Source organism: Taeniopygia guttata, chromosome 23, assembly GCF_048771995.1.
Source record: "Taeniopygia guttata chromosome 23, bTaeGut7.mat, whole genome shotgun sequence".
Taxonomy (NCBI): domain Eukaryota; kingdom Metazoa; phylum Chordata; class Aves; order Passeriformes; family Estrildidae; genus Taeniopygia; species Taeniopygia guttata.
In genome coordinates, this window is record NC_133048.1 from 2891724 (window position 1) to 2917192 (window position 25469).

General features: G+C 58.5%; 2 protein-coding genes across 4 annotated transcripts; both read right to left on the reverse strand.

The window, feature by feature from the left end:
* Positions 1-1092: 1092 nt before the first annotated feature.
* On the reverse strand, positions 1093-16262 carry TRIT1 (tRNA isopentenyltransferase 1). Of its 3 annotated transcripts, none has more exons than XM_072917896.1 (11): positions 16064-16259; positions 10432-10529; positions 9948-10044; positions 9630-9778; positions 8051-8193; positions 7719-7830; positions 7525-7637; positions 6522-6599; positions 4899-5008; positions 4468-4585; positions 1093-1699 (listed from the first exon to the last, which is right to left on the reverse strand). In XM_072917896.1, the coding sequence occupies exons 1-11, from the start codon at positions 16208-16210 to the stop codon at positions 1560-1562; spliced, it is 1305 nt and encodes a 434-aa protein (XP_072773997.1). In that variant the 5' UTR covers positions 16211-16259; the 3' UTR covers positions 1093-1559. The 3 variants fall into 3 exon arrangements, with proteins under 3 accessions (XP_072773997.1, XP_072773996.1, XP_072773998.1); XM_072917895.1 differs by having other exon boundaries at positions 10432-10574; positions 16064-16258; XM_072917897.1 differs by lacking the exon at positions 4468-4585 and having other exon boundaries at positions 10432-10574; positions 16064-16262.
* A 2400-nt stretch (positions 16263-18662) lies between these two features.
* On the reverse strand, positions 18663-23259 carry MYCL (MYCL proto-oncogene, bHLH transcription factor). Its single transcript, XM_002193343.5, has 2 exons — positions 22641-23259; positions 18663-20387 (listed from the first exon to the last, which is right to left on the reverse strand). The coding sequence occupies exons 1-2, from the start codon at positions 23143-23145 to the stop codon at positions 19822-19824; spliced, it is 1071 nt and encodes a 356-aa protein (XP_002193379.5). The 5' UTR covers positions 23146-23259; the 3' UTR covers positions 18663-19821.
* Positions 23260-25469: the final 2210 nt, after the last annotated feature.

Below are 25469 nucleotides of genomic sequence, written 5' to 3' on the forward strand. Positions count from 1 at the left end.
TAAGGATATTTAATCCACCTCTAACAGTATGGACATCTGACTGCACTCAGGAGCCCGAGCAGATAATCCCAGCCCTCCTTCCCAGTGCTGCCCCAGTGATCCCAGCCTGGCCTGGGGAATGACTCGACATCTCAGCGCTGTCACCAACCAGCTCAGCACGTGGGGCTTTACTCCCAGCTCGTACTTGGTCCATCCAGGCTGGGAGAACACAATTCCATGGCCTCCAGCACTGGGCTGAGCCCACATCCGTGGGTTGAGTCAGCATGGATGGCAAACAAGTCTGGGCTGGAGAAGAGGCTCAGCTGGCACCGCACAGACCCAGCAACACCGCAGTGCCCGGCATTCCAAAGCTGGCACCCAGCTCTGCCCTGCACATTCCCTTCAGTCCGAGCTCCCAACCCCATCACACGGCCTGAGGCAGCCGCCCCACAGCAATAATTCCACAGTGAGGAACACAAACCGGAGGTTTGATCTAATCCCCACCAAAGCAGGAATCTCCAGAGCCCGCGCCAGCAAATCCACCCACGCAGCTCTTCCCTGGCAGGATGAGCCCTGGCTCTTGCCACATGGCACAGCACAAGGCAAAACTTGTGCCCTACCAACCCTCAAACCCTCCCAGGTCTGCACTTGCCAGGAGAATCCCAAAGGGCCTGGAAAGGCTGTCCTGGTTTCACCAGAGCGGCATTCTAGGCACAAACGGCACTCACATCCTGCAGGAACAACAATGGGACACCAACTGCCTGGCGGACACAGCACCAGGAATTTGCTGCTCAGTAGCTCGGATTCAAATTCGGGGCCAGTTCCCAGTGCCAAACCGCAGGGTAACCCCCCCCGGGAATTCTGCCTTAACTAGGACAGGCTCATCTGTTGCAAACTCGATGAGATCATTTCCAAGTTCCTGTTTAACAGGTGCCAGCTCCTCCTGCACCTGCTGTGTGCACAGGACTCCCTGCCCCCACCAGGCTGGGAACATCTGCTCAGCTCCCTCAGGAGCTGTGGAAAAGGTGACTGGGAGAAGGAACCAGATCTCCTGCCCTGTGCCCAGAGCAGGGAACGGGGGCCAGGTAGAATCAGAGAGCAAGGAAACCGCGCTTGTTAACAGGGAGGGGAACCCACAATAATCCTGCAACTTTATTTGCATGTAAAAGAACAAAAAAAAAAATATCCTCTCCACAATAAAGGCAGGCAGAGCTCGCTCGGCTCCGGAGCTCCGCTCCCGGCCAGGCTGGAGGAGTCGGGGTATTTCTGTCTCTGAGATCTACACAACCACATAGCAGCAGCTCAGCCATTCCAAGGATGCAGCTCTGGCAGGAATTCACATTTTGCATGGGAGAAGCTCCCAGCAGCCTTGCCCCGGGGCCCAGCCCGTTCCAGGGGGGAGCATGGGAACGCAGCGGGGTGAGGCCACATGAAGAGGATCCCAGGCAGCCGGCGGCCTTTGCCGTCACACACCTGCCTCACCCCAAAAAAAATGACTCAGCTCCTCTGTTCAAGGCTGCTCAGGACTAAGGAGCTTCCTCTCCGTGCAGGTGGATGCACAGCTGCTCCCTCTTCCAGGCTTAAGGCAAAGGCAGGCTGCCATCCTCGTCCGAGGTCTCTGCGTCCCCACTGTCCCCCATTGTCCCTCCGGCACGGCCGGACTCCTCCAGCTTCCTCCTCTTCTTCAGGTGGTGCAGGTGGGATTTGGAGCGTGTGTGAGCTGGAGGAAGAGGCAAACAGAGAGTTTTATCTGTGGAATTTGGAGGAGGAAACAGCCGAACCTCCCAGGCAGGGCAGAGCACCCTCCCTTCCCAGCCTCGCGCACAATTCACTCCCGAAGAAAAGTGAACTCCCAAAAACCCTGCCCTGGCTGCCCCTCTGGACACTTCCAGGCCAAACTATCAGGGCTCAGAAGAAGCTCCCAAACCTCCTCAGGAAGAAGTGAGTGAGGGAAAAATCCTGGTTCTGAGTAAGCAGAGGTTACTCCAGGTTGTCACTCCCAACAAATCTGCTGCCAGCCTCCCCAGGGAAGAGGGAATGTGCTTCCCAAGAGGTGGCACTTTGCAGGCTGCAGGTGAGGTTGTGCAACTCCCTGCTCCCCATGGAGAGCTGCCAGGATCATTTGTAGACCTGCATCCCTGCACCACAGCACTGGGAATATCCTGAGCATCCTACAGGGCAGCCAGGGAAAAGCTTGGAGCAGAATTAAACTTCTGAATATCTCCAGGGCAGTGCCCCAGCCATGAAAGCACTGCAGCAGGAGTCAAGTGGGAACAGAAGGGTAATCCCAGGGATTCAGCTTGGAGCAGCAGGAGCTGCATTTCTCGGTGAAATCACATCCTTAAGGACAGCCAAACCTCCTTATCAGCGGTTTTATCTCAGGGGAGGCTTTGTCTGACCATCTTGGCGGGGTGGTTTTGCCTTTTCCAAGAGATCAGAGCAGCAATTAAAGCCCAAACTTTTCAAGCAGGGCCTTAATTAAACCAGGGTATGTGCTCTGCTGAATCAAGGCCCTCAGGTGTTTTCCAGCCATTCTTTTTCTTCCAAAGGATGAAATCACATGCAAAGCTGCTGCTTTATCACAATGCTGGAGGGTCACCCTCAGCCTGACATAAAGTCTCACCTCCTGCAATTTGTCACAAGCAGCACAACCAAAGCTACAGTGGCTGGCTGAGGAAGCTCCAATTGCTGCTGCTGTCTGGAGAGCTGTGCTCTTGAAGTCCATATAAATTGTAAAATCAGACACAATTTTAAAATCCCCCAGAGCCAGCAGGGCACTGGGAAGGAGTTCCCAAAACTCTCCATCACCTGACCTAAGAAAACAGACAGGAATGCAGATCCACCCAGTTCCCACCACCGTTTTCACCTTCCTTTTCCATTTTGCAGGCACAAGCAACACCCAGGATTTGGAGCATTTTTCTCCCACCATCTGGGGATCTGAGCCCAGTTCAGCTGGACACAGAGAATAACAGCTGGTCTTGGCTGAGGGAGGCACTGTCACCATCGATTGGTATCTGGGGTGACATCCCTAAGGACATGGAGGGATTTGGGGGGACCTCGAGGAGCTCCCACTCAGTCACAGAACTTTCTGGACCTCAAGGATGACAGGAGCCCCAAGAGTTTTCAGTTCTGGACAAACAGAGCTCTTGAGACAGCTGAGATGGATAAAATAACAACTGCACTTAACTGATCTTGTTGTAAGGAGCCTCCTACTAAGAACAGCTCCAGTCTTTGCTTTCAGCACTTCCCTGCCTCAGTCAGGAATAAGCAACTCCTTCAAGCCAAACAACCTGGGAAATTTATCTTTGGTTGTGTCTGCATCTGCTTGCTTTGGCTGGGGCAGAGTTGATTTCCCTCACAGTAGCTGCTCTGGGGCTGTGTTTGGATTCGAGCTGAGCACAGGGTTGATAAGTTGGGGATGTTTTGTTGTTGCTGGGAGCTCTGGAACTGAGTCAAGGCCTTTTCTGCTCCTCACAGCAACACAGAGGGGGCTGGGGGTGCACAGGGGGTTGGAGGGGACACAGCTGGAGAGCTGACCCCAGCTTACCCCAGGCCAGACAGCTCACGCCTCCCGGGGGGAAGGAGGAGGAAAGGGGGACATCAGGATGATGGCATCTGTCTCCCCAAAGTCATGTTAGATGTGATGGAGCCCAGTTTTTCCTGGGGATGGCTGAGCATCTGCTCAACCATGGCAAGCAGTGAATTAATGCCTTGTTTTGCTTTGATTTCTCTATTAAACTTTAACTCAACCCACCAATTTTCTCATTTTACCTTTGCAATTCTCTCTCCCAGACACAGAGAGTGGGTGAGTGGCTGTGGGGGGCTCAGATGCTGGGGTTAAACCATGACCCTGCACATCCTGTGTTTGGGCAACACATGGTGATTTACCAGTTTCATTTCTGCAGCCAGTTTCTCCATTACTTTTTGTTCCTGGTTCTCAGCATGAGCCTCCCAGCACAGATAAAGTCACTGACTTAATCTGATTCCAGCTGAGCTCTTTTAAAGTAAATCTATGGAAAATAGAAAATCCCTTTCTATTACTATTACTGCTAGGAATAGTTTTAAAAGAAATAAAAAACACACATAAGTAGGAAATATTGGAGCAAAACAGAACTATTAAAAATATTAAGAAAGTTTCATTTACACAACAGAATTTTAGAGGAGAGAGATTTGCTCTGTGCTTTTTGAGGAAGCATCCACAGTGTTGTGAAGGACCAGAAGCCCTGACTAAACACAGCAGCTCTGAACTTGATGCCACATACAGATCCCTGGAGTGATGCTCTCTGTGTTTGCTGGGTGCTGGGAAGGGAGGGAAGCCCAGGGAAGGGGGGAATCCTGCCAGATGGCTCCTGTGGCACAGCTCCTGCAAACAATCCTCGAAAGGCCAGGATCATGAGCTGGGGGTCATCAGGCCACAGGGCAGCTGCTCCATCAGCCCAGAGAAGCTCAACCCTCCCAGGTGCCCTCCTGTGCCCTGTGTGGCCCTACCTGCCCACTCCCTGTCCCCGATGATGAGTCTGGCACAGAGCTGACACACGCGATGGCTCCGCTTGTTCTCCTGCCCGTCCTGCTCCATCCTCAGCGGCTCTGCCGGCGGCTCGCGGCCCTGCGGATCAAACAACGCCTCAAACTGGGCTCTGCCAAGAAAATTCGCCTGTGTTCACTTCCCTAGAGTTTGGGATGGGAGCTTGCCAGACTCAGACACCGAGGCTGGCAAGGCAGGCATTGGAGTTTCACCATGTGCAGCACTGGGCCTTGGGGAAATGTTCAGCTGAGACGACAAACTTCTACTACTGCAAGGAAATGCCAAGGTTGGGTATGTGAACAGCCAGGCCTGCTCCAGGGACAGACTGCGTGCCAAGTGAGGGGGCCTGGAGACCACAGAGAAGTCAGTCAGTCAAAGCCCAGCTCCCCAGTACCTGGATGAAGCTCTCCACGATCTCCAGGGCAGGTTTCAGCACATCCTCCTCCCACCGCTGGAGATCAGACACCTCCAAGCCATAAACTGGGGGCACGTTGGGCCCAGGACCTACAGAAACACAACACCAGAAACCCTCAGCACCTTCTCCTAGAACCCAGGGGGAGCAGAGGGATCTGCTTTTTCCTATCAAAGCGTTCAGAAGCCAACAGCACCAGGCTCTCCAAAGCCAAAATTCTCTCCTTGCAAGCAGCAGGAAGAGCTCAGGACTCAGGGAAGCATCTTCACAGCTGCCTTTGGGAGAGTGTTCTGGAATCTGAGTGTGCCAACAGCCCATCACGACAACAAGCACCTCAGCCCAGCCCTGGTCCACAGGAGGCTGGGAGGATGAAAGAGCTGGATCCAGGCACAAAGCCACCACACCATGCTTACAAGGAGATGCAGGCATGGAGCCTGGATGAGGGATCTGAGCGTGCAGCTTCCCAGCCAGAGCTGGAACTGATTGTACAGGAGCTGATGCTCCTGGTTCCTGGCAGGAGATGCTTCACTAATGACAAGGGACAGGTTCACAGCCACGCCTTTGGTCTCCCCTGGCCCAATGCCAGGGCACAGGGCACTTGCTGCAGCCTGGACAGGGTGAAAGAGCTGCCAGCAGAGAGCACCTGCTCCCTGGGCGACCTGGCTGCTCTCCATGGCTCACCTGCCCTCCGTGGGCACCTGGCTGTCCCTGCCTGGACAAAGCCATCAAAGGCTCCACGTGCCAGCCCCCAGCAGGTGCTGGTTTTATTGCTGTGCCCACAAACAAGCCCCTGACAGGCCCATCTGAAGCACACCTGCCACCACAAAGGTGAGCCGAGCCACCCAGCACACAGCTCTGCCAAAACTGCACCTCCTTCAAAGTCCCGTCTTTTTTTGACTCGAGTTTCTCCTTGCCTTCTCTTTTTTTTTTTTTTTTTTAATTTTTATTATTTTATTTTATTGTTGTTTTGCCCCTACTGAGCACCTTTCAACAAGTGCCCGGCTCCCAGCTGCTGCTGCTGGCCCTGCTCCAAGGCTGGGGCTGGGATGGGGAAGTCCTGCTGGCTCCCTGCCACTGCACAGAGCACGGAGCAGCCACCGGGCTCCTGCTCCTAATCTGGAGGGCAGCTGTCAAATGGGCTTTGCTCCCTGCCAGGAGCATGTGTGGGTGCGTGGGGACCCCCTCCCTGAGCCCCTCAGGAGCATTTGGCAGGATAATCTGCAGGGATGTTGTGACCATCATCATCATCATCATCATCATCATCTAGCGGTGCCTGACATGGGGCTGAACCTCTGCTTGAGATTTCATCCCTCCTGATGGCACTGCTGCTGTGAGGGGATGGGGTACACGGGTACAGGAGGAGGAGCTGGCTCTTGAGCGTCTCTCCTGTGGGCAGGACACTTCTCAGGAGGGGCAGGAGATCCAAACCAACCCAAACCAGCAGGAAGGACCTGGGGGATGGGGACACTGGGTGGATGGGGACACTGGGTGGCTCCTGGAGGGTCTGGGTGGGAGCAGACTCCCAAACACAGGCTGCCCCAAAGCACCAGAGTCCCCTCTGGAGCTGGAGTGGGGCATGAGGAGAGGTGGGAACAGAAGACTCACGTTTCAGGAAGCGGTTCCGGACCCATTTGTTCTGCCTCCGGGCGTATCTCTTGGTCACCTGCTTGAGGGCCTGGATCCCTTTGGAACAGAGGGATTAAATAAGAGAAAAAACCCCAAGGGTCAGTGAGAAGAGGCTGTCGGCTCCAGGGGAGGGAAATCACACAAGAAAGAAGTTTGTGCTGGGTGGCACCATGAGAATTATTTTTACTCTTAGGCTGGGGGTCTGTGCCTGCACTGAGAAGAGGCTGGACAAGGTACCCCAAACATCCCTGAATAAACAGAGGATACAAAGAGCCCAAACCCTCCACCCTGAAGCTTTTAGCAGGTAGGAAAACCTATTCAAGTGCTGCACTGCTCTCATAATGCCCAATTCTCTGCACAAATGGAGCCCAGGACTGCTCACCCCCCCAGCAGAGGATAATTTACCACTGTTCGATATTTAGTACCAGGCTTATCAAATCCCTCCTAATCATCTCCTGAGCAGACACAACAAGCTCCTTTTGCATCAGACTTGTTTTCAAGCCTTTTATCATTTCTGTGGTTTCTTCAGTCTCCACTTCCACACTGAACCCTCCTTGCCACAGATGGACTTTGCCTGGGTCCTCCCTGTGTGGAGAGCAGCTCCCCTCCAGCATCAGCCCAGCCATCTCAGAACAACACCCCACCAAAGGCTGCATCCCTGCTGACGTGCTGAGTTCTGCTTCACTCCTCTTTCCTAGCCCTGCTCTCCACAGCTGGGGTCCCATCACCCAGGTGGACCCGTTCCAGAGCCCAAGTCCTGCTGTACCCCGTGCATCCTGCAAGGAGGCCTGAGGGGAGGGAGGGGCTGCTCTGGGTGTGCTCAGAGATGCTCTCCAATCTCTGGAAAATGAGTCCCTGCCCCTCTGGGCTGGCAGAAGTGGGAAATGCAGAGAGAAAGGTGCAGCTGGGGTTGTGATCGTGGTTTAGAGCACCCTGTGGTGTCACCTGGTGCTTTTTGGGGCACACAGGGTGCTCCTCCCACCTTTTTCCAGCAGCAGGGCACTGGTCTCAGGTGAGCAATTCCCTTCACTGACGAGGTACTCGTGGAATTCCTTGAAGCCAATGGACTGGAAGATGCCGTGCTGGTAATCCTGCCTGGAGAACCAAAGGCAGGGGTCACAGTGGGAGACCTCCAGAGGGAGGAGCAGAGAGGAATTGGCTGCTCTGCTCACCCACCGGTTCTCTGCCACCTTCTCCTGGTTGTAGCGGCGGTGGAAGTCCCGCAGCTCCTCCAGCAGCCCCGCAGCCACCATGTCATCCACCCGCTTCTCCAGCCGTGCATCCAGAGCTGCAGGAGGAGAGCAGGACACGCTGGGGAGCCGTGTCCTGGGGGCTGCACAGCTGCCAGGACAGGAGGCAGCACTGCCAGGCTGCTGCTCCACCTGAGGAAGGCAGAGCCCGGCAGGTCAGGGAGCTCTGTCACACCCACCGATGCCAGAGGAATTGCTGCCTTCCCCAGGGAGGAGGCTGGGGCAGGAGCAGGGAGTCAGCCCTTCCTCAGCTCTCACCTGCCTGGTCTGCATGGAGCCACAGGATGCAGGAATGTGGGTATTTCAGGGGCCCACCTAAGGGCCCCCCACCTTCCTCCTGCTGCTGCTGGTGCAGGATTTCACTGTGGGGGATGCCTGTCTCTTCAAACACTTGGAGGCTCCTGGAAGCAGAGACACACAGAGCTCAGAGGCTGGGTGAGAATGAGCGTTCCCATTCCCCCAGAGCCCCGGGGGCTGCAGCAAAGGAACCGCAGACACTCGCCGAGATCCAACCCTCTCATGTGGGGGGAGGGCAGGTCCCAGCCCCGTCCCGTGCCCGCCATCCACGCACACCCATCTCCTGGGGGTGCAGTGCTGGCACCCAAGGAGCCCAGAGCACAGCCACCCACTCCCGCCTCCTGGCACCGGGACAAGTCCTGCAGGGGACAGCGATCTGGCTCCAGCCCTGCCTTTTCCAGCCAGGCAGGGCTGCAGGGAAGGGGCCAGCGCTGAGATGCTGCTGTGGAGCTTTACCACCAGCCCAGCCCGGCTCAGGCAGGAGGGAGGGAGCTGGAGGAGCTGCTGGTGCCCCACCCTCCATCCCCCTGCACCGTGCGAATGGGGTGGGCGGTGTTCTGCTCCCCGGGGCCAGGGCTCGGCTGGGACGGAGCAGCAAGCCTGGTCTTGCTGCCGTGCTGTTCCCACAGAGCTCAGCTATGTTACTCAGCCAGCAGGGCAGCTTGCTCTTTAAATAGCTCCAGACAAACCCTGCTGCTGCTGGGGCACGGAGCAGGAGCAGCCCCAGAGCACAGCCCAGCACCCCAGAGGCAGCCCAGGCTGGGGCTGTGCGGCCAAAGGGATCCCAGAGAGTCCCCAGCAGTGGCTAAGAACCCAGGAGCATCCACCTGGGGTGGGAATGCTCATCCTGCCGTGCTCCCAGGTGTCGGAATCTGTGGGTATTGATGATCCCAAGATTGTAGAAAGTCTCTGTCTTTCTGCCCCGCTGCCAAAGAAGCCATAATTCATCTGTGCTGGTTTCAAGGTTGTTTATTCTGTTTATCTCTAACATGTTCTGCTGCCCTGCCGCAGCTCTGTCCTGCAGGGCAGCGTGTGGGGCTCTGCCCTCAGTGGGATGGTACAAACATTAAATACCACAAACTACCTGTGCTGGATTTACAATAACGTGCCAATATCTGTCACCTACGTTGGACAGTGTGTCCCCAGCCTGAACCAACAGAAAAATGCCAACACCACAGTGAAACATGGAGGGCATGAAGAAGGAGAAAAAGGACAAGACACACCCAATTTCCTCCATCTTGTCCCACCTGAACCCCTAATCTAGAATCCTAAAATTTTACTTTTGCACCTGTGTCACACTTAATTATTACTCTTATCAAACCCTCAGAGCTTGTAATTCATCCTGTAAGATTGAAAACTCTTTTCCATGGACAGAGATCACAGACAGTGTCTCTGGGGGCTCTGTCCAGGGGGTTCTGACCCCTGCCAGGGTCCCAGGGTAGCCAGAGGGAAGCCCTGGATTCCCACACCCAGGCACACAATTCCTTTGGGAAGGGGTGCTGGGCCCTGGCACCTCCTGCCCCTGGCACGCCGAGCTCACCTGGCCACCTTGCGCTTGTCGTGGGGGTGCAGCTTGGCCGCCATCTCCGGGTCCACCTGGCTCAGGCGCCGATGGAGCTCAGCACTGTCCAGCTGCTCCAGCTCCCCTCTCCTGTCACTGTCTGGCCTGGGGACACTGCTGGGCTTCTCCTGCGGGGCACAGGACAGGCCTGAACCAAACCCTGTGTAAGCAGCAAGATCCCCCAGAGCCACGGGGTGAAGGAGGGGTTTTAGGTTCTCCTTGCCCCTCTCGGCAGGAAGCCTGACCTAAACATGGCATTCATCCTTTCCCAAAGGGATTCACAGCCCCCCACAGTACCTTGGTGTTGATAAGGACCTTCCAGAGCAGGGATTCGATGTAGTAGTTGGTTCCTCCCACAACAATGGGGATCTTGTCCCGGGCAAAGATATCTTCAATGTGCCAGAGTCAAGGAGCGTAAGCAGAGATGCAGAGCAGGGTGGGAAAGCTGTGGGAGCAGCAGTCTGGGGCTCAGATCCCACTCTCCCAGCCCCAGGGAATCAGTAAGGCTGCAGCACAGGGTTAGAGGTGTCCCTCATCTCTCTGTCACCTCTGCCAGCCACCACCAAAACTCAGGGACACCCCAGGATTGTCAGGGAGGGCAACCCTCAGCACAGATCTTCCCTGGGCTGTCCTGAGGGTTAGCAGGGTAAAAGAAGCCCCAAGCCCCTCTCACCAGCAGAATCTTCTGGAAAAACAGAGTCAGTTGGGATGTGGAGAGCCCACACACTGATCCCTCTGGCCATGGAGGGGGAAGCCCATTCCTGCTCAGCCATGACAGGATATCAGAGGCACAGCTTTGTCCCTGAAATCCACCACGGTGTAGTTGGAGACAAGGGGATCCACAAAGCTGATCATGTGGTGTCTGCAGAGGCGCTGCTCCTGCGGGGAAACCTTGTTGGTGATGATGTCCAAGCCCTTGTACACCTGGGGAAGAGAAGAGCCTGTCCTTCACCTCTGTGTCCCCTGAGACCTGTGCTGACCACTTCCCCTGTCCCAGTCACCCCTCCCAGCCCCTGCTGGTGGCTGGGGCAGGCAGCACAGCAGGGCACAGGCAGGGACACGTGCCACGTTCAGGCAGGGCAGGGAATCCTGCCAACACCTGCTCCTGCCAGGGCCAAGCTGCCTCTCTCTGTTTGTTCCTGCCCACGGGAGATAAACCATGGAGTCCAACCGCTCGTGACTGCTTTCCTGCTTTGATACAACTCTGTAATTAGGGGTGGGAGGGCTGATTGAGCTCCTGGACAGTGCAGTCAGAGCCCAGGCAGTGTCACCAGACCAGCACAGAGCTCCAAAATTAGGGCCTCCAAGCTGCCACCTCCTCATCTGCTGCTGCAGGTGAAAGCTCAGGTGTGCTGCTCTCCAAATGTTTCCAGCTCAGCACAGAGTGCCACGTGGGGACAAGGATCGCTGCTTCCTGCAACACACAGAGATCTTTGTGGATGCAACACACAACTCCATGGAGCCTCCTAAACACACACAAACAGTCTCAAAAAGCCTGCAACATGCTGCCTGCTCTCCCTGAGCCTCACGGGAGGCAGCAGGTCAGTGATCCCAGGTACCAGGAGACACTGGTGAGCACAACCAGCAGCACCTCACATGTCTTCATCCTCAAAATGGGGATACACAACCTGTGAGAGCACTGCTGAGAGATGCTGGCCCTCAGCTGAGAGCAGAGCAGGGAGAAAAGCCACCCAAACCAACTCCTCTGCAGCGTTCCTGCTAAAGAGCCAAGGCAACCTGGATCCCACAGATGCACCAAACCCACCCTCCAGGCTGTGTAAAGCACTGGCCACAGCTCAGCCTGCAGATCCAGGGGCTGCAACGGGTAGAGCTGCCTCAGCTGGGTGTGCCACCAGCAGAGTCCTTCCCAGTGAGAGCAGATTCCAGGCAGGAGAAGGGAGCTCCTCACCCTGCATCCCATACAAACACAACCCTCCTCAGCATGGGGAGCTGGCAGCTCACAGTGGGGCACATAAAGCCTCTCTGTCCAGCCCAGCTCTGTGCTGTGCCCAGGATTGGGCAGGAGGTGGCAAAGGAGGTGCTTTGGAAGGATGTGTTTAGTTCTCAGAGCCTTCCTGCTTAAGAAAAGTCTCCCAGCATGGGATAAAACCGGGATGATGGGGAAAAGGACTGGAAATGGCCGTACTCATTTCCTCCTCCAACCACCCCAGCCAGACTACAAGAAATAAATTTCCCCTTAATCCCCTCTGAGAAGCTGCCAAGCCTCCTGCTGCAGCACAGCCTCCACCCACTGCTCCCCTGGTCCCAGACAGGAGGACAAGGTGACACAGAGGTGACCCACGGGCACCGAGAGGCAGCAAGGGATGATTGGGGTTAGTGGAGCAGGGAAGCCCCAGCCCTGCCTGGAGCAGTCATGCGAGCTGCTGGAGCTGCTGAACCAGCTCTGCTCCCACCTTGCTTAACTCCAGCCCTGGGAGAGCCAGAGCTGGCTCCTGCTCCCATCCCAAAAGGCTCGCCCGGGGGGCAGGAAGGCAGGGGGAGAGGGAGGGCAACCAAATCCTGCAGAAAGGCAGCTGCCCCAGGGGAACGGGAGCAGGCAGGACAGGCCCACAGGCAGCTCTGCCAACGTGCCCCGTGGCTGTGGGCAGCTTATTGATCCCTGGGCTGGCAGCTCCATTCAACACGGGCTCCAGCCGGCACAGAAAGGCTTTGGATTCATGAGTTTTGGCTCCACGCCTGCTCTCCCCATTTCCAACCCTCCAGCTCCTCCAGCTCCCACTGCCTGCCTGAAACCACAGTGAGCACAGAGGGCTGACGGAGCAGCTCCCGGTGCCCTGCACAGGCACATCGAGGACACAGCTCAGGCTGCTGTCCCCGGCTTCTCCTGGAGATTAGAGCCTCCTGGAATATCTGGCAACAAGGGGAGGAATGCGGTGTCAGTGTGTGGGCTGGGAGGAAACAAAGGCAGCCTTTTACACACAGGCAGTAAGCCCCGAGAAGGTTTCCACCAGCTGGCTGTCGGCAGGGCCTCGCACCGAGACGTCCTCCTGACACTCATTTCTATTTTCAGCCAGCGGCTCAGATAAGCCTTTGTTGCTTTCTAAGGCCCCAAAACAGATTAGCAGCAGCCTGGAGCAGCCGGGCTCCGAGACACGGAGCACAAGGCAGCACTAAAGATGCTTAGCCTTGACGGGTCCTCCCACCTCTGCGCCGAGCCCCCGCACCGGGCTGGAAGGTCAGTGCTGCCCTTAGGAAAAGGTGGGGAAACTGAGGCAGGACACACAAACCCCCGTGATTTTCAGCATCTGCAGCTCGGGAAGGGCAGGCTCTCCCAAATCTTTGTTCTGTCACTAGTTTTGTGCATCATTCCAAACTCTGTCTCCCCAAGGAGTGTAGGAGGTGACATGACAGACCCCAAACACATCCAGGCCATCCACGTCCAGGAAAACATCAGGATTTCACAGCAGCCATGCTGGAGAGGGGCGTGGAGGACCCAAACCAAGTGAGGGTGCCAAGAGAGCACAACTGACTCCCTACCCTGATCCCTGCAAAGGCTCTGGAGATGTCCTGACTCCACACGCTTGGTTGGCAAATGTGTGCTACAGCAACTGCATCACCATTCCCAAGGAAGAAATCCAAAAGGGATTCAGACAGCAGGATGGTGACTGGATGGGGCCCTCATCAAGCTGGCACAGGGATCCCTGCATGTTCACTGACAAGAATGAAGAAACAGGCCTGGCTTCACCCTGCCTAGCTCTCCAAGGAATTATTTACTCCTCGACCAAACTCACTGGGATGACAAACAGCAACAGAAAGGACAAAAAGAAAGATTAAGAGGCCAGCAGATTAACCAGAGCTCCTGAGCTGCAAGCAGGCAGCAGTTAAGTCTGTAATTTGAGCACAGCGACTCAGAGCCATGACGAAAACACCCTGGAGATGGATAGAGGGGTGCCTGTGTGTGGGAACAGGTGGGCTCAGGGCTCCCCAGCCTGGCTCCCGCTCCAGCAGCTGCCCCAAAACACTGCCAGCATTTGTCAGTGCTGCAATGAATGCACAGAGGGGGCTGAGGCTCGCTGGCAGCTGTCAATCCCCAGTGAGCAACGGGATTTCCAAACCCCAGTGAGGACAGCAGAGCCAGCCCTGCGTGGCTGGGGGACACGCCACAGGGGACAAAGCCAGCGAGGAAGGAGCCCCGGCCAGAGGCTCCCCCGCCTCGCCAGCACGCTGCATTACGGGATAAAGCAGCCGAGCTGCTCGGCCCTGGCTCCACAGTCACGCTAGAATGAGATTAAAAGGAAAGCAGGACAAGAGCCACTGGAGCCTGGATGCCTTGGGGCGCCTGCAGCAGGGTCCTCCCCGCGCTGCCTGCATTCCCATGGTGGAGCACAAAACGCACGCTCCAAAATGCTCACCAGCGGGGATTCGGCTCAAAAACATCCCCCAGTGGGGATGCAGCTCCAAAACCTCCAGCAGCAGGGATTCACGGCGTGCCAGGAGGCTCCGAAGGCGCCCGGGATGCAGCAGCAGCCTCGTGGCTGCAGCATGGTTCAAGCCAGCAGCCACTTCCCCAGTGTTAAAGATGGGCAAAGCTCCCCCGTCACGTTTTGCCCTCTCAGGATTTCAGTTCAGCTCAAGCCTCACTCCTTCCCCAAGAGCTTAAGGGAAATATTCCATGAAATTACTTTCTGATTGCTTGCCCCAAATTCAGGAGAATGAGGTTTTAAATTTAGCTCAGTGGGACACAAACAGTGACCAGGAAACAGGGAGGTAGGCACAGGACAGCAGGAGTTGCTCTCTGAGCAGCACAGAGGGTGTTGCTGGCAGAAAACACCTTTTTATGTAGAATAATAAACACATTTAACATTTAACTTGATGGAAAGTTCAGGCACTATAGGAAGTGAACAGTGAAAGTGTGGATCAGGAAAGAAAATATTTTGCTAAATAACAGCAAAATTGTTATTCTTGTGCTGGCTGGAATTGCCATCTTGGGACAAAGCTCTTGTAGCTGAACAAAATTAAGACCAAAAAAATGAGTTTTGGCTCCTCACTGCTGACTTATCCCAACCACACAACTGATATATTCCACACTGCAGTGAGAGATGAGACCACAGACACTGTCACTGGCAAGTAGAAAATATAATTTTTAACACTTTTCCCCAAATCTCTTGGTGTACCTTTGCTGATGCCAGAGGATGTCACCCTGTGTGTTGCTCACTACCAAGTTACTCCAGCTGCTGCCTCCCAACCCTTTACACCTGTCTGTAGCTTCTGATGGGTTAAAATTAAAACACCTTCGCTCTGGTTTCGTTCCAAAAGGTGAATTTATTGGGGGATGAGGGACTTGAACAAACACTTTGAACAAACTCCTGCAAACACAGGGCAGGGAGGGGGCAGAGAGGCACTGTCACACAAACCAAACAACCGCCCAGTGGGATGGGCACTGGGACTGGGGAACTGGGGACAGGACAGGGATACTGGAGCTGGCACAGGGGCACCAGGATGGGCTCCAGGACAGGATACGGGGACAGGACAGGGACATGGGGACAGGACAGGGACACAGGGACAGGGACATTGGAGCTGGCACAGGGGCACCAGGATGGGCTCCAGGGCCAGGTCAGGATACAGGGACAGGACAGGGACACGGGGACAGGACAGGGATACAGGAACGGGACACCAGGGACATGACAGGGACACTGGGAGTGCATTCAGCGGGCAGGATCCATCCCGTGGGCTCTCCCTTGCACACACCCGGACAAGGGCCTGGGGGAACCGGAGGGAACCTGCCCGGAGCCTCCGGGGCTGAGCCTCTCCGGGCTCTGACCGGATCTTGCTGCCCCTCCAGGCCCAGCTCGGACTTTCCCCGGTACAGCCCAGGAGGCACCGATACAGGCCGGACCTGCCCCAGTACAGCTCAGAGCCCTCCCGGTGCAGGCCGGACATCCTCCAGTACAGGCCGGACCTCCCCCGGTACAGTCCAGGCCGTCCCCGGTACAGCTCAGAGCCCTCCCGGTACAGGCCGGACCTCCCCCGGCACAACCCAGGCCGTCCCCGGTAGAGGCCGGACTTGCCCCGGTACAGGCCGGACCTGTCCCGGTACAGCTCAGAGCCCTCCTGGTGCAGCCCAGGCCGCCCCCGGTACAGGCCGGACCTGCCCCGGTACAGGCCGGACTTGCCCCGGTGCAGGCTGGACTTGCCCCGGTACAGCTCAGAGTCCTCTCGGTACAGGCCGGACCTGCCCCGGTACAGGCCGCACTTGCCCCGGTACAGGCCGGACCTGCCCCGGTACAGCTCAGAGCCCTCCCGGTGCAGCCCAGGCCGCCCCCGGTAGAGCCCGAGCCGCCCCCCAACACCGCGGCCCAGGCCCGGTCCCCGCCGGGGCTCCGGGCGCGGCTTCCCCCGGCCCAGGCCCGGCCGCGGCCTGCCCGGTGCCCGGTGCCCGGTGCCGGCCGTACCTGCATGGAGTCGGCGCTGACGATCTCCCCGCCGAGGCGCAGCCCGAGCTGCAGCGCCAGCGCCGATTTCCCGGTGCCGGTGGCGCCCAGGATCACCACGAGCGGCGGCGGAGCCCGGCCCCGGCACAGCGCGGCCGCCGCCGCCATGGCCCGGCCGGGGCGGGACGGGGGCGGGCCGGGGCCGGGGCCGGGGCCGCCCGCGGGGAGGACGGGGCCGGGCCCCGAGCTCCGTGTGCCTCTGCCCGCCGGGGCTCCCCTCCGCAGCCCCAGCCCCCTCCGTGCCCCTCGGTGCCCCTGGTGCCCAAACCCATCCCGGTCCCCTCGGTGCCCGGGTACCCAAACCCATCCCGGTCCTCTCGGTGCCCCGGGTCCCCGCACCCAGCCCGGTCCCTCCGTGCCCCGGTTACCCAAACCCATCCCGGTCCCGTCGGTGTCCCGGTTACCCAAACCCATCCCGGTCCCCTCGGTGTCCCGGGTGCCCAAACCCATCCCGGTCCTCTCGGTGCCCCGGGTGCCCAAACCCATCCCGGTCCCCTCGGTGCCCCGGTTACCCAAATCCATCCCGGTCCCCTCGGTGCCCCGGGTGCCCAAACCCATCCCGATCCTCTCGGTGCCCCGGGTCCTCACACCTAACCCGGTCCCCTCGGTGTCCCGGGTGCCCAAACCCATCCCCGCTCCCGCGGGCGCTTTTTGGGTCCCCCATTACCCCCCAAACCCCCTTGCCCACGCGTGGGGCTCTGCCCCGTGCTCTCTTTTTCAGGACCGGCTCGGAGGATGCTGCTGCCGTAGCAACGGGGCACAGCGATGAGCAGCGGGGCTGTTGCCATAGCAACGGGGCAGAGCAGGATGATGCTCAGGGGCTGCTGCCATAGCAACGGAGAGGAGCGCGTCGCCGTGGCGACCGCAGCATCCACTGAGGCTCGTCCTTCCCATCGCCACGGCAACAGCAGGAGATGGGGAGCGGGCCGCTGTCTCCGTGGCAACAGAGGGGAGGGAAAAGGGGAGGCCGTTGCCATGGCACCTCCGCGGTGCTGCTCTCCCTGGCAACACACATCCCTCACCATGGCAACAGGGAGAGGGAGGCTGCGGGCCAGGGGGGGTGCGGGCAGCCGGGCCCCCCTCGGCAGGGAAGGGATTATCGCCGCCTCGGGAAACTGTCCTAAAAATTTGCCAGTCCAGGCGTGAAGGCGGCATCGTGCCCACAACACCCCCGGGCCAGCGGAGGGACGGGAGGGAAGATGTGCTGGGCGAGCAGAAGTGGTTTGGGGGGTACAGCAAAGAGCAGGGTGTTAGCAGGGCAGTGTGTGTTAAAAAATAATTCAGGCCCTGGCAGTGGCGATTTGTGATGATTGCAGCTGACACTCACAAATTGCAGTGATGAACAAGTGAGAAGGAAAGCCCTGTGTGCTTATTTTCTTCACTTTATAGCGCTGTCAGTCTCCTTCCCTCATCTGACCGTGACAATATGAGAGGAGACACGTGCTCCAGTAACCGAGGAAGTTTCAGGTAGATACACATGAATGCAGGCTTTGGGCAGGGAAATTTAAAGGTGTTTACAAGCTGCAAATTGGTTCTTCAGTTTGATTTGGGTTTTGGGGACATCTCCCACTCGTGGATCTGCTCATCACTTCCAAGAAACATAATTAATGTTTTAAACTTCCTACGTACCTTCAGCACAAAAAGAAAAAACCCAATTTGCTAAAAACCTTCTCGGGAGGGTCACCTTGAGCTGAGAAAAGACACCAGACTGCGAGTGTCACAAAACCACAACAAAAACAAGCTGTGTCTCCTGCGCATGGGCGAGGTGTCAGATTTAGGTCACCCTGCTCCCTGGTTAAGCTGTGGGTCATGGGAGCACCTTTTAATGCAGCTCTGAAGGGCTGTGACACCGTGTGATGCAACACAGAGCATGAAACGCTGCTGGAACCCAAGGGATGGGTGTTTTTTGGGGTGGCACCGTTGATATTTAAGGCTGGTTTGAGCTCCAGCAGCAGCTCCTGGCTCCTCAGCAGTAACATGATCCCACATCCCTCCTGCATTTAGAGTAAGACTTCTGCTGCCAGGACAAAGGAAACCCAAACGTGTCAGGTTTGGGGGCAGCAGGGAGAACACACGTATATATAATTTCACCCACTTGGCAGGTCTGGGATGTGGAGCTCTCTGGAAGCCAGTGGATTGCATTCCCCCCTCCCTATAGGGTTACTGCCAGACACAGCCCCAGCCCCTGACCTGTGGGGCAGCGATCACCCCACACTCCCTGCCCCAAACCCCCATTAGGGGGGTTTACAGTTACATCAAAGCCTTCTCCCAGCCCAGCCTGGGCTCTCTGCCCTTCCTTGCCACTAAAACCACTTAAAAGGAGGAAAAATAATCCAGGTGATTCATTTCCCTGGCCCCACCACCACAACTTCTAGTGCTGGGAGAAAATCAGGACAGAGAGCTCAGTCTTGGTGCAGCTGAGCCCTGGGGCAAAAAAGATTAATTAATTAATTTTTATTCATGCCCAGGATACCCCAAAACCCAGAGCAGCCCCCCCCCAGGAGCACCAAGGTGATGCATGGAAACCCACGGCCAACTGCATGGAAAAAGCCAACCCAGGCTGTTGCAAACTTATTTATTTATGAAGTATGAGGTAATGAAGAAAGTGCTAAATCCAATCAGTGTTAAACTCTAACAGTTCTCAGCAGGTCAGCAGGGACCCCAGGGTGCCACCCTGCCAGCACCCCTGGGAGGGGACAGGGGACTCTGCCACCCACAGACTGGGCAGCAGGAGGGCACAGACAGGGAAGGCAGAGCAGCCCCCTGCAAAGCCCAAAGCTTCTCTGGGGATTTTAAGTGGCTGCTGGTGAAGGAGAACTCACAAGGGTGGGAAAAGGGGTCACAAGGATGGGAAAAGGGAAATAAAATCCCCTGTTATTGCAAATGGGTGGTTTGGAGAGCTGCAAGGGGGTGAATGGCCTCTGCGAGGACTCAGCTCAAGGGTCCAGCAGGAGCCAGCCCCTTCCTGATCTCCCTAAAGTGCAGCAGGACTGAGCCCTCCCCCACAGCAGGAAATCCCACTTAAAAAAAAAAAAAAAGTTTTTATATATTTATATATATATAAAAAAGCAAACTCTTTACCAATACTTCTCAAAAAGTGGTACAAAAATACAGTATAAAAACACAGGCTCCAGTATAAGACTCGCAGTTACAGCAGCAGTTTCTAGAACATAAACTCCAGGACCAGCTACTGCGTGAAGTGACACGAGGAAGTGAGGTACGGTCCAGCCGAGCAAGGGGATTGCCCACGGGGTGCTGCTCATCCCAGTGAGAGGCACATCCTGCCATCCTGTGCTGGGATCAGAGCCTGCCTGCTTCCAGGAGCCAAGGCAGACGTGGTTGCTTGGGATTTTTAGGGCGAGCTGGATGCCCAGGGGTAGCTCCCAGCGATGCTGTTGGTGGAAAACGGCAGAGAGCAGTAGAGCAGTGCAGGGGCTGCTGGGGAGGGGCAATAAATTTGAGCTCTTGAACTGGAGCAGTCACTGAGGAAGCTTCACAGCACAGATAAGAGACATTTTGGAATACCCAGTGCCAGAAACCAACCCCAGGTATGATGTGATGCTGTTGGGGTCTCCGCTCCGGACCCATTCCCACTGCCACGTGCTCCAGCCCACGGGGCCAACAGTTCGACAAGCAACCAAAAAAATTTTTAAAAAATGTGCAAATTGAGAAGGAGCTGGGGGGTTTGTGGGGACCAGGGTCGGGGGGCACACGGGGTGCTAGTGGCCCTTGAGGTGAGCAATCCTTTTGAGCAGCTGGGTCTGGCGCAGCTGCAGCTGCCGCTTCTCAGCGGCCATCCTCTTCTCGGCGCTGATGAGGGACTGCAGGTACTCGGAGGATTTGCTCAGGATCACCACTTTGGGGGTCTTGGGGCAGCCGGCGAGCCCGGGCACCTGGTCCCGCAGGGCCAGGAAACGCGAGCGCAGGTCGTTGCGCCGCTTGCGCTCCAGGTAGTTGTGGTTTTTCCTCTTGGCCACGTCCTCGCTGTCCGAGCCGGGGCTGCCGCCGGGTTTTGGCAAGCCGGGCTCAGGCGAGGTCACGGCAGGGGTCGGCTCCACGGTGTTGGGGGGCTCGTCCTCCTCCTGGTGCTGCTGGGGGGACTCGGGTGGGGGACAGGGGTCCGGCGGAGAGCGGGCGGCGTAGTTGTGCTGCTGCTGGTGCACGGAGATGTGGAAGCGCTTCATGCAGGGGTCCAGGGGGTCGGCACGGAGCGTGATGGTGACCGGCTTCCTCAGGCCGAGAGATTGTCTCTTGTCCACGGTCACCACGTCGATCTCTTCGCCTTCTGCTCTCGTGGAAAAGAAAGAACAAATCTCCATCAGCTGGGAACGCTCAGTCACCCTTTGTCACCTCTCTGGGGGTCCCCACTAAAGATTGCTCATGCACTGTAAACTCTGCGACCTCCAGAAGGTTTTGAGTGATTTAAGTGCCCCTTCAATACCATCACGTGGGAAGGAGTGGAATTCCCTCCCTGTTTCATGTGCCTGGTCCCCCAAAAATGGACTGGGAGGTTTTACTTCCGCCTCACTTCAGCACCAGGAGCAACATGTGTTCATCATAAAGGATCATCAGGAAAGAAACACCCGAGCCCTCCTGCGAGGTGGGGGTGAACTGGAGGAGCAGGATGCTGGGACAGCCTAGTTCCAAAGTTCATCCCGGTCGGGCGCTTTCATGGCCCATTGGAATTGTAAATGAGGGATATAAGGGCAGAAGTACCCTTTGTTCCCCTTGGCTGCAGCTTCCCACCTCGGTGACTTGCTACTTTTCACAAGTGATAAAGCCCATTCAGCCCCGGCTTCCCGGGGACGGAGGGGACAATCCCCCACTGTGCAGGGAGGCAGGGAGAGGTGAAGAGGTCCCTACAGCAGACACTGAACCTCAAAGGCATCTCAAGCCCAGAAACAGAAAGACCTAAATAAAGCAGAATTGGCCCCATTCTGCCTGTTGGCACTGCAGTTGTCCCGTCCCAGCAAAGCCCAGTGGCAGGGAGCTGGCTTTGGGGACAGCGAGGTGAGCAGGCTACAGTCACATCCGCCACGATCGCTCTCACTTTAGGGGATGAGCCTCCAACTTTTTTCCTAAGCTTTGGGAGAAAACACAGCCCCTTGCTAAAGGTCCCTCGAGGTGCTCAAACCCCCACCAGCATCGTGGGCCTGGCCCCACTCGCCTGAGGGGGCCAGTGGGTTTCTGACAGTGGCCCCAGCCGATACCTCAACCCCTCCAGGCTTTGGGGTTCAGCCCAGGAAGCCCAGACCCCCCGATAGTGGAGCTCGTGGGCGGGGGACACGCATTAATCGGTGTCACAACCCACGCGGTCTCGGCCCCGTACACACACACGCTCATTAATAAAAAACTCTGCCCGCCTAGCCCCGCCCCCCGCAGCCGCCCATTGGCTGTCCCACGGGTCCGGCCTGCCGTTCCGCCATCCCATTGGTCCGCGCTCCTGTCCATCAGCGCTGCCCCTCTCATTGTTTGCAATCTGTTGCTTTTTGTTCGGCGCCCACGTGGCGCGGCCGGACCCCTCCGGGACCCCCGCGGCACCGGGACCCCACCGGCATCCCCGCGGCTCCCGCACATTCGCCTTAAGCCTCTTAGCGCCCGCGACCTGGCTTACAGTCCCCGGGCTACTAATGGCATTAAGCCCCGCGCCGTGACTCACCGGCGCAGGTGGCGGCCACCGGCAGATTTATTAACGGGGTCACGGCACCGCGTCAGCGCTCCCACGGCAGCCGAGTCACCTCCCGGGCTCCGTGGGAGCGAGGGGAACAACGCACGGGAACACGCGGGGGGGTTGTGCAGAGCCGCAGGGTGTTTGCAAATAACACCGAAAATTGGCGTGAGATTGGAAAGATGCGGGGCAGCGGCACCACTCTGCCCTTGGCCGGGGGGAGGGGGGCGGTTCGGAGGTTTCCGCGTCCAAACACCCGCGCACACCCCACGCGGGACGGGCAGACGTGCCCCGCGGCTGGGCTGGGCCACGCCAAACCGGGGCGGCTGTTCCTGCCCGTCCTACCGAGCCAGCGCCTCGGGGGACACGCCGCTGCTCCCAAACCTGCTGTCCCCAGGGCATATTTTGCCTTTTGTCCCGAGGGAAGCCCGTCCCGGGTGGGCCGTGGGAGGAAGAATCGGGAGCAGCCGAATTGGCGAGCCGGCGGCAGAGCGCTGTGCAGCGCTCAAAGCCCCAAACTTCGCAGGGTGAGATGCAAACTTGCCCTTCAACCTTCCCACGAGGTTTCTGTGGGGCTGGGACGAGGGAAAGGGACCACCAGAGTCCCACGCAACAGCCGGAGGGAGGCCCACGCACCCTCCCGAGAGGGACAGGGGCTTCCCGAGCAGAAATCCCGCGGGAAAGGGGAACAGCCGAGCCCGCTTTGTTCGTGGGGCCGGGACCGGGGCTCGCTTGGAGTCTCAACAAAGGCGCAGCCCGGCTGGGAGGCTCCCTGCACACACATGTGTGGACACGCGTGTTCCCCACGCCGGGCTCCAGCCAGGCTGGGGGCAGCTGGCAGCTCGGCGGCGGAGCGGCTCCATCCCTTACCGGAATCGCTCTGGCCCTCGGATCCCGAGGATGCGGGGATCTTGCTCTCGGCCAGCGGGCAAAGGAAGACGGCAGCGGGATCCACGCACTCGCTGACGGAGCTGCTGAAGCCAAAATCCTGCGCGAAGGATGGTTTGTGCGAGGTGGCTCTCTGCGTGCCCGTGGAAAGTTTCTCGGTCATCGCCTTCTCCAGTCTCTCCCGCGCCGAAAAACCGCTCCACATGCAATCCTTGAGGATGAAAGCGCTCAGGTTCCCGAAGATCTGCCCCGTCCCTATGAGATACTCCGGCTCTTCCCCGGCGAGGCAGTACCGGGAGAGCCATCCCGGGCGCTCCTCCGCCGCCGAGCAGCACCCCTTCTCCCCGGGACTGCCCAGCGGGGACAGCGGGGGCGTGGGGACCAGCTCGAACTTCTTCCAGATGTCCTCGCTGGGCGCCGTGGAGCGGTGGAAATCCTCCTGGGCGTCGTGATCGTAGAAGTAGTGCTGGTACGAGTCGAACTCCATCTCGACACGGGGAAAGGGGGCTACCGAGACAAGAACGGGCGCTCAGGAGAGGGGCAGCCCCAGGGATGAGGGGGGACCCCCACCCCGGCGCCAGCCCCCGAGCCGGGACCACCGGCGCATTGTTCCCCCGCTTTTATAGCCCGGCCGCGGAGCCCGGCCCCGCCCCCGCCAATCGCCGTGCAAAGATTTGCATAAAGGGCGTGGTCGTGTCCCCCGTGCCCCGCCCCCCGGGGGGACACGGTGAGGGGGGGACACGGTGAGGGGGGACACGGTGAGGGGGGGTCCCCGGTGTCGCTACCGGGGATGCTCACGGGCTTCTGGACCGGCAGCGCTGGGCTGGGGGCTCCTCGCTGCCCCCGGGGGCTCCCAGCACCGTCCTTGGCCCCCCGGGAGGGGCAGGGTTTGGGGGGACCCCCTCTGCAAGCACTGAGGAGGGACACGCAGCGGTGCCACCAGGCTGGGGACGAGGGCAAAGCCAACTGGAGAACAGGGGACAAGACACGAGGAGGCATCATCTACTGTCGGATGATTTTTGAGGCTCTTTTTCATCTGCTGGGCTGTCCCCCCAGCTCCTGTTGGGCTACCCAGCTCACACCGGACAGTGACACCACGGGCAGGAGAGTGGCTGTGGCACTGGGCAGCAGTGGGGTCACTTCATGTTTGTGTCCTGCTCAGAATGCCACATGGAGACATCCCCACTCCTTCCCAAAACCCTCACGGGCCCAGCTGGGGGAATTTCCCCCCTGCAAGACACCAACTCCAGCAAAAAAAACAGCTGAAATAAGGAGGGGCTGCGGGGATACCCAAAAAACAGGGCTGAGGGGCACAGTGCTCACGAGGAATAAGGTCTGTGCACAGAGGAAGGGCCGTGGAAGGGTCGGGAGCCCCTGGGGATGTCAGGAGCCAGAGGGAAGTTGGGGTGTCTGGGACACACACAGCCCCCCCAGCAGCATTTTGCCCATGCAGCACAGGATGCTGTGCAAGTTCCTCCTAGAAAGGGCAATAAATGTTGTGAAAACACAGTGGAGCTTTCCCTCCTGCACTTAATTCTTACACACACACGCACACAGAGGTACAAAGTGCACCCTGAACCAAGAGATTCTCCTCACAGTGTGTGTGAACCCGCTTCAGCCCCAGCACCCTCCTCGCTTCCCTCGCTGTGGATGAGGCCACGGGACCTGCCCCAGCCACCAGCCCCGGGGGGACTGGGAGATGCCGGGGTGCAGCACCGGCCCTGGAGGGAGGAAACTGGCCCAGTGCAGCCCAGTGCAGAGACCAGTCCAGCCCAGTGCAGTGACCAGTCTAGCCCAGTCCAGCCCAGTGCAGCCCAGTGCAGTGACCAGTCTAGCCCAGTGCAGTGACCAGTCTAGCCCAGTTCAGCCCAGTCCAGCCCAGTCCAGCCCAGTACAGCCCAGTGCAGTGACCAGTCTAGCCCAGTACAGCCCAGTGCAGCCCAGTGCAGCCCAGTGCAGTGACCAGTCTAACCCAGTGCGGCCCAGTCCAGCCCAGTGCAGAGACCAGTCTAGCCCAGAGTGCAGCCCAGTACAGCCCAGTGCAGTGACCAGTCCAGCCCAGTCCAGCCCAGTACAACCCAGTGCAGTGACCAGTCCAGCCCAGTGCAGCCCAGTGCAGCCCAGCGCAGTGACCAGTCTAGCCCAGTATAGCCCAGCACAGCCCAGTGCAGCCCAGTGCAGTGACCAGTCCAGCCCAGCGCAGCCCAGTACAGCCCAATCCAGCCCAGTGCAGCCCAGTGCAGCCCAGTGCAGCTCAGTGCAGTGACCAGTGTAGCCCAGTGCAGTGACCAGTCTAGCCCAGTGCAGCCCAGTACAGCCCAGTGCAGTGACCGGTCCAGCCCAGTCCAGCCCAGTGCAGCCCAGTGCAGCCCAGCGCAGTGACCAGTCTAGCCCAGTATAGCCCAGCACAGCCCAGTCCAGCCCAGTCCAGCCCAGTTCAGCCCAGTGCAGCCCAGCGCAGCCCAGCGCAGTGACCAGTCTAGCCCAGTGCAGCCCAGCACAGCCCAGTGCAGCCCAGTATAGCCCAGTACAGCCCAGCACCGCAATGCTCTGCACGGACCAGCACAGCCCAGTCCAGCCCAGTGCACTCAGCCCAGTGTAGCCCAGTCCAGCCCGGTCCGGTCCAGCACAGCTCCCCCCGGTCCCCCCCGGTCCCCGCCGGTCCCCCCCGGTCCCGGGCCCGGTCCGCCGCCACCGGCGGGCGCGGGGCGCCACCTGCCGGCCCCGGGAGCAGCGTCCGTGGGCGGCGGGGACGGGGACGCGCGGGTGACACCGCCCGCCCGGGGGACAGCGCTGCCCATCACTCCGTGC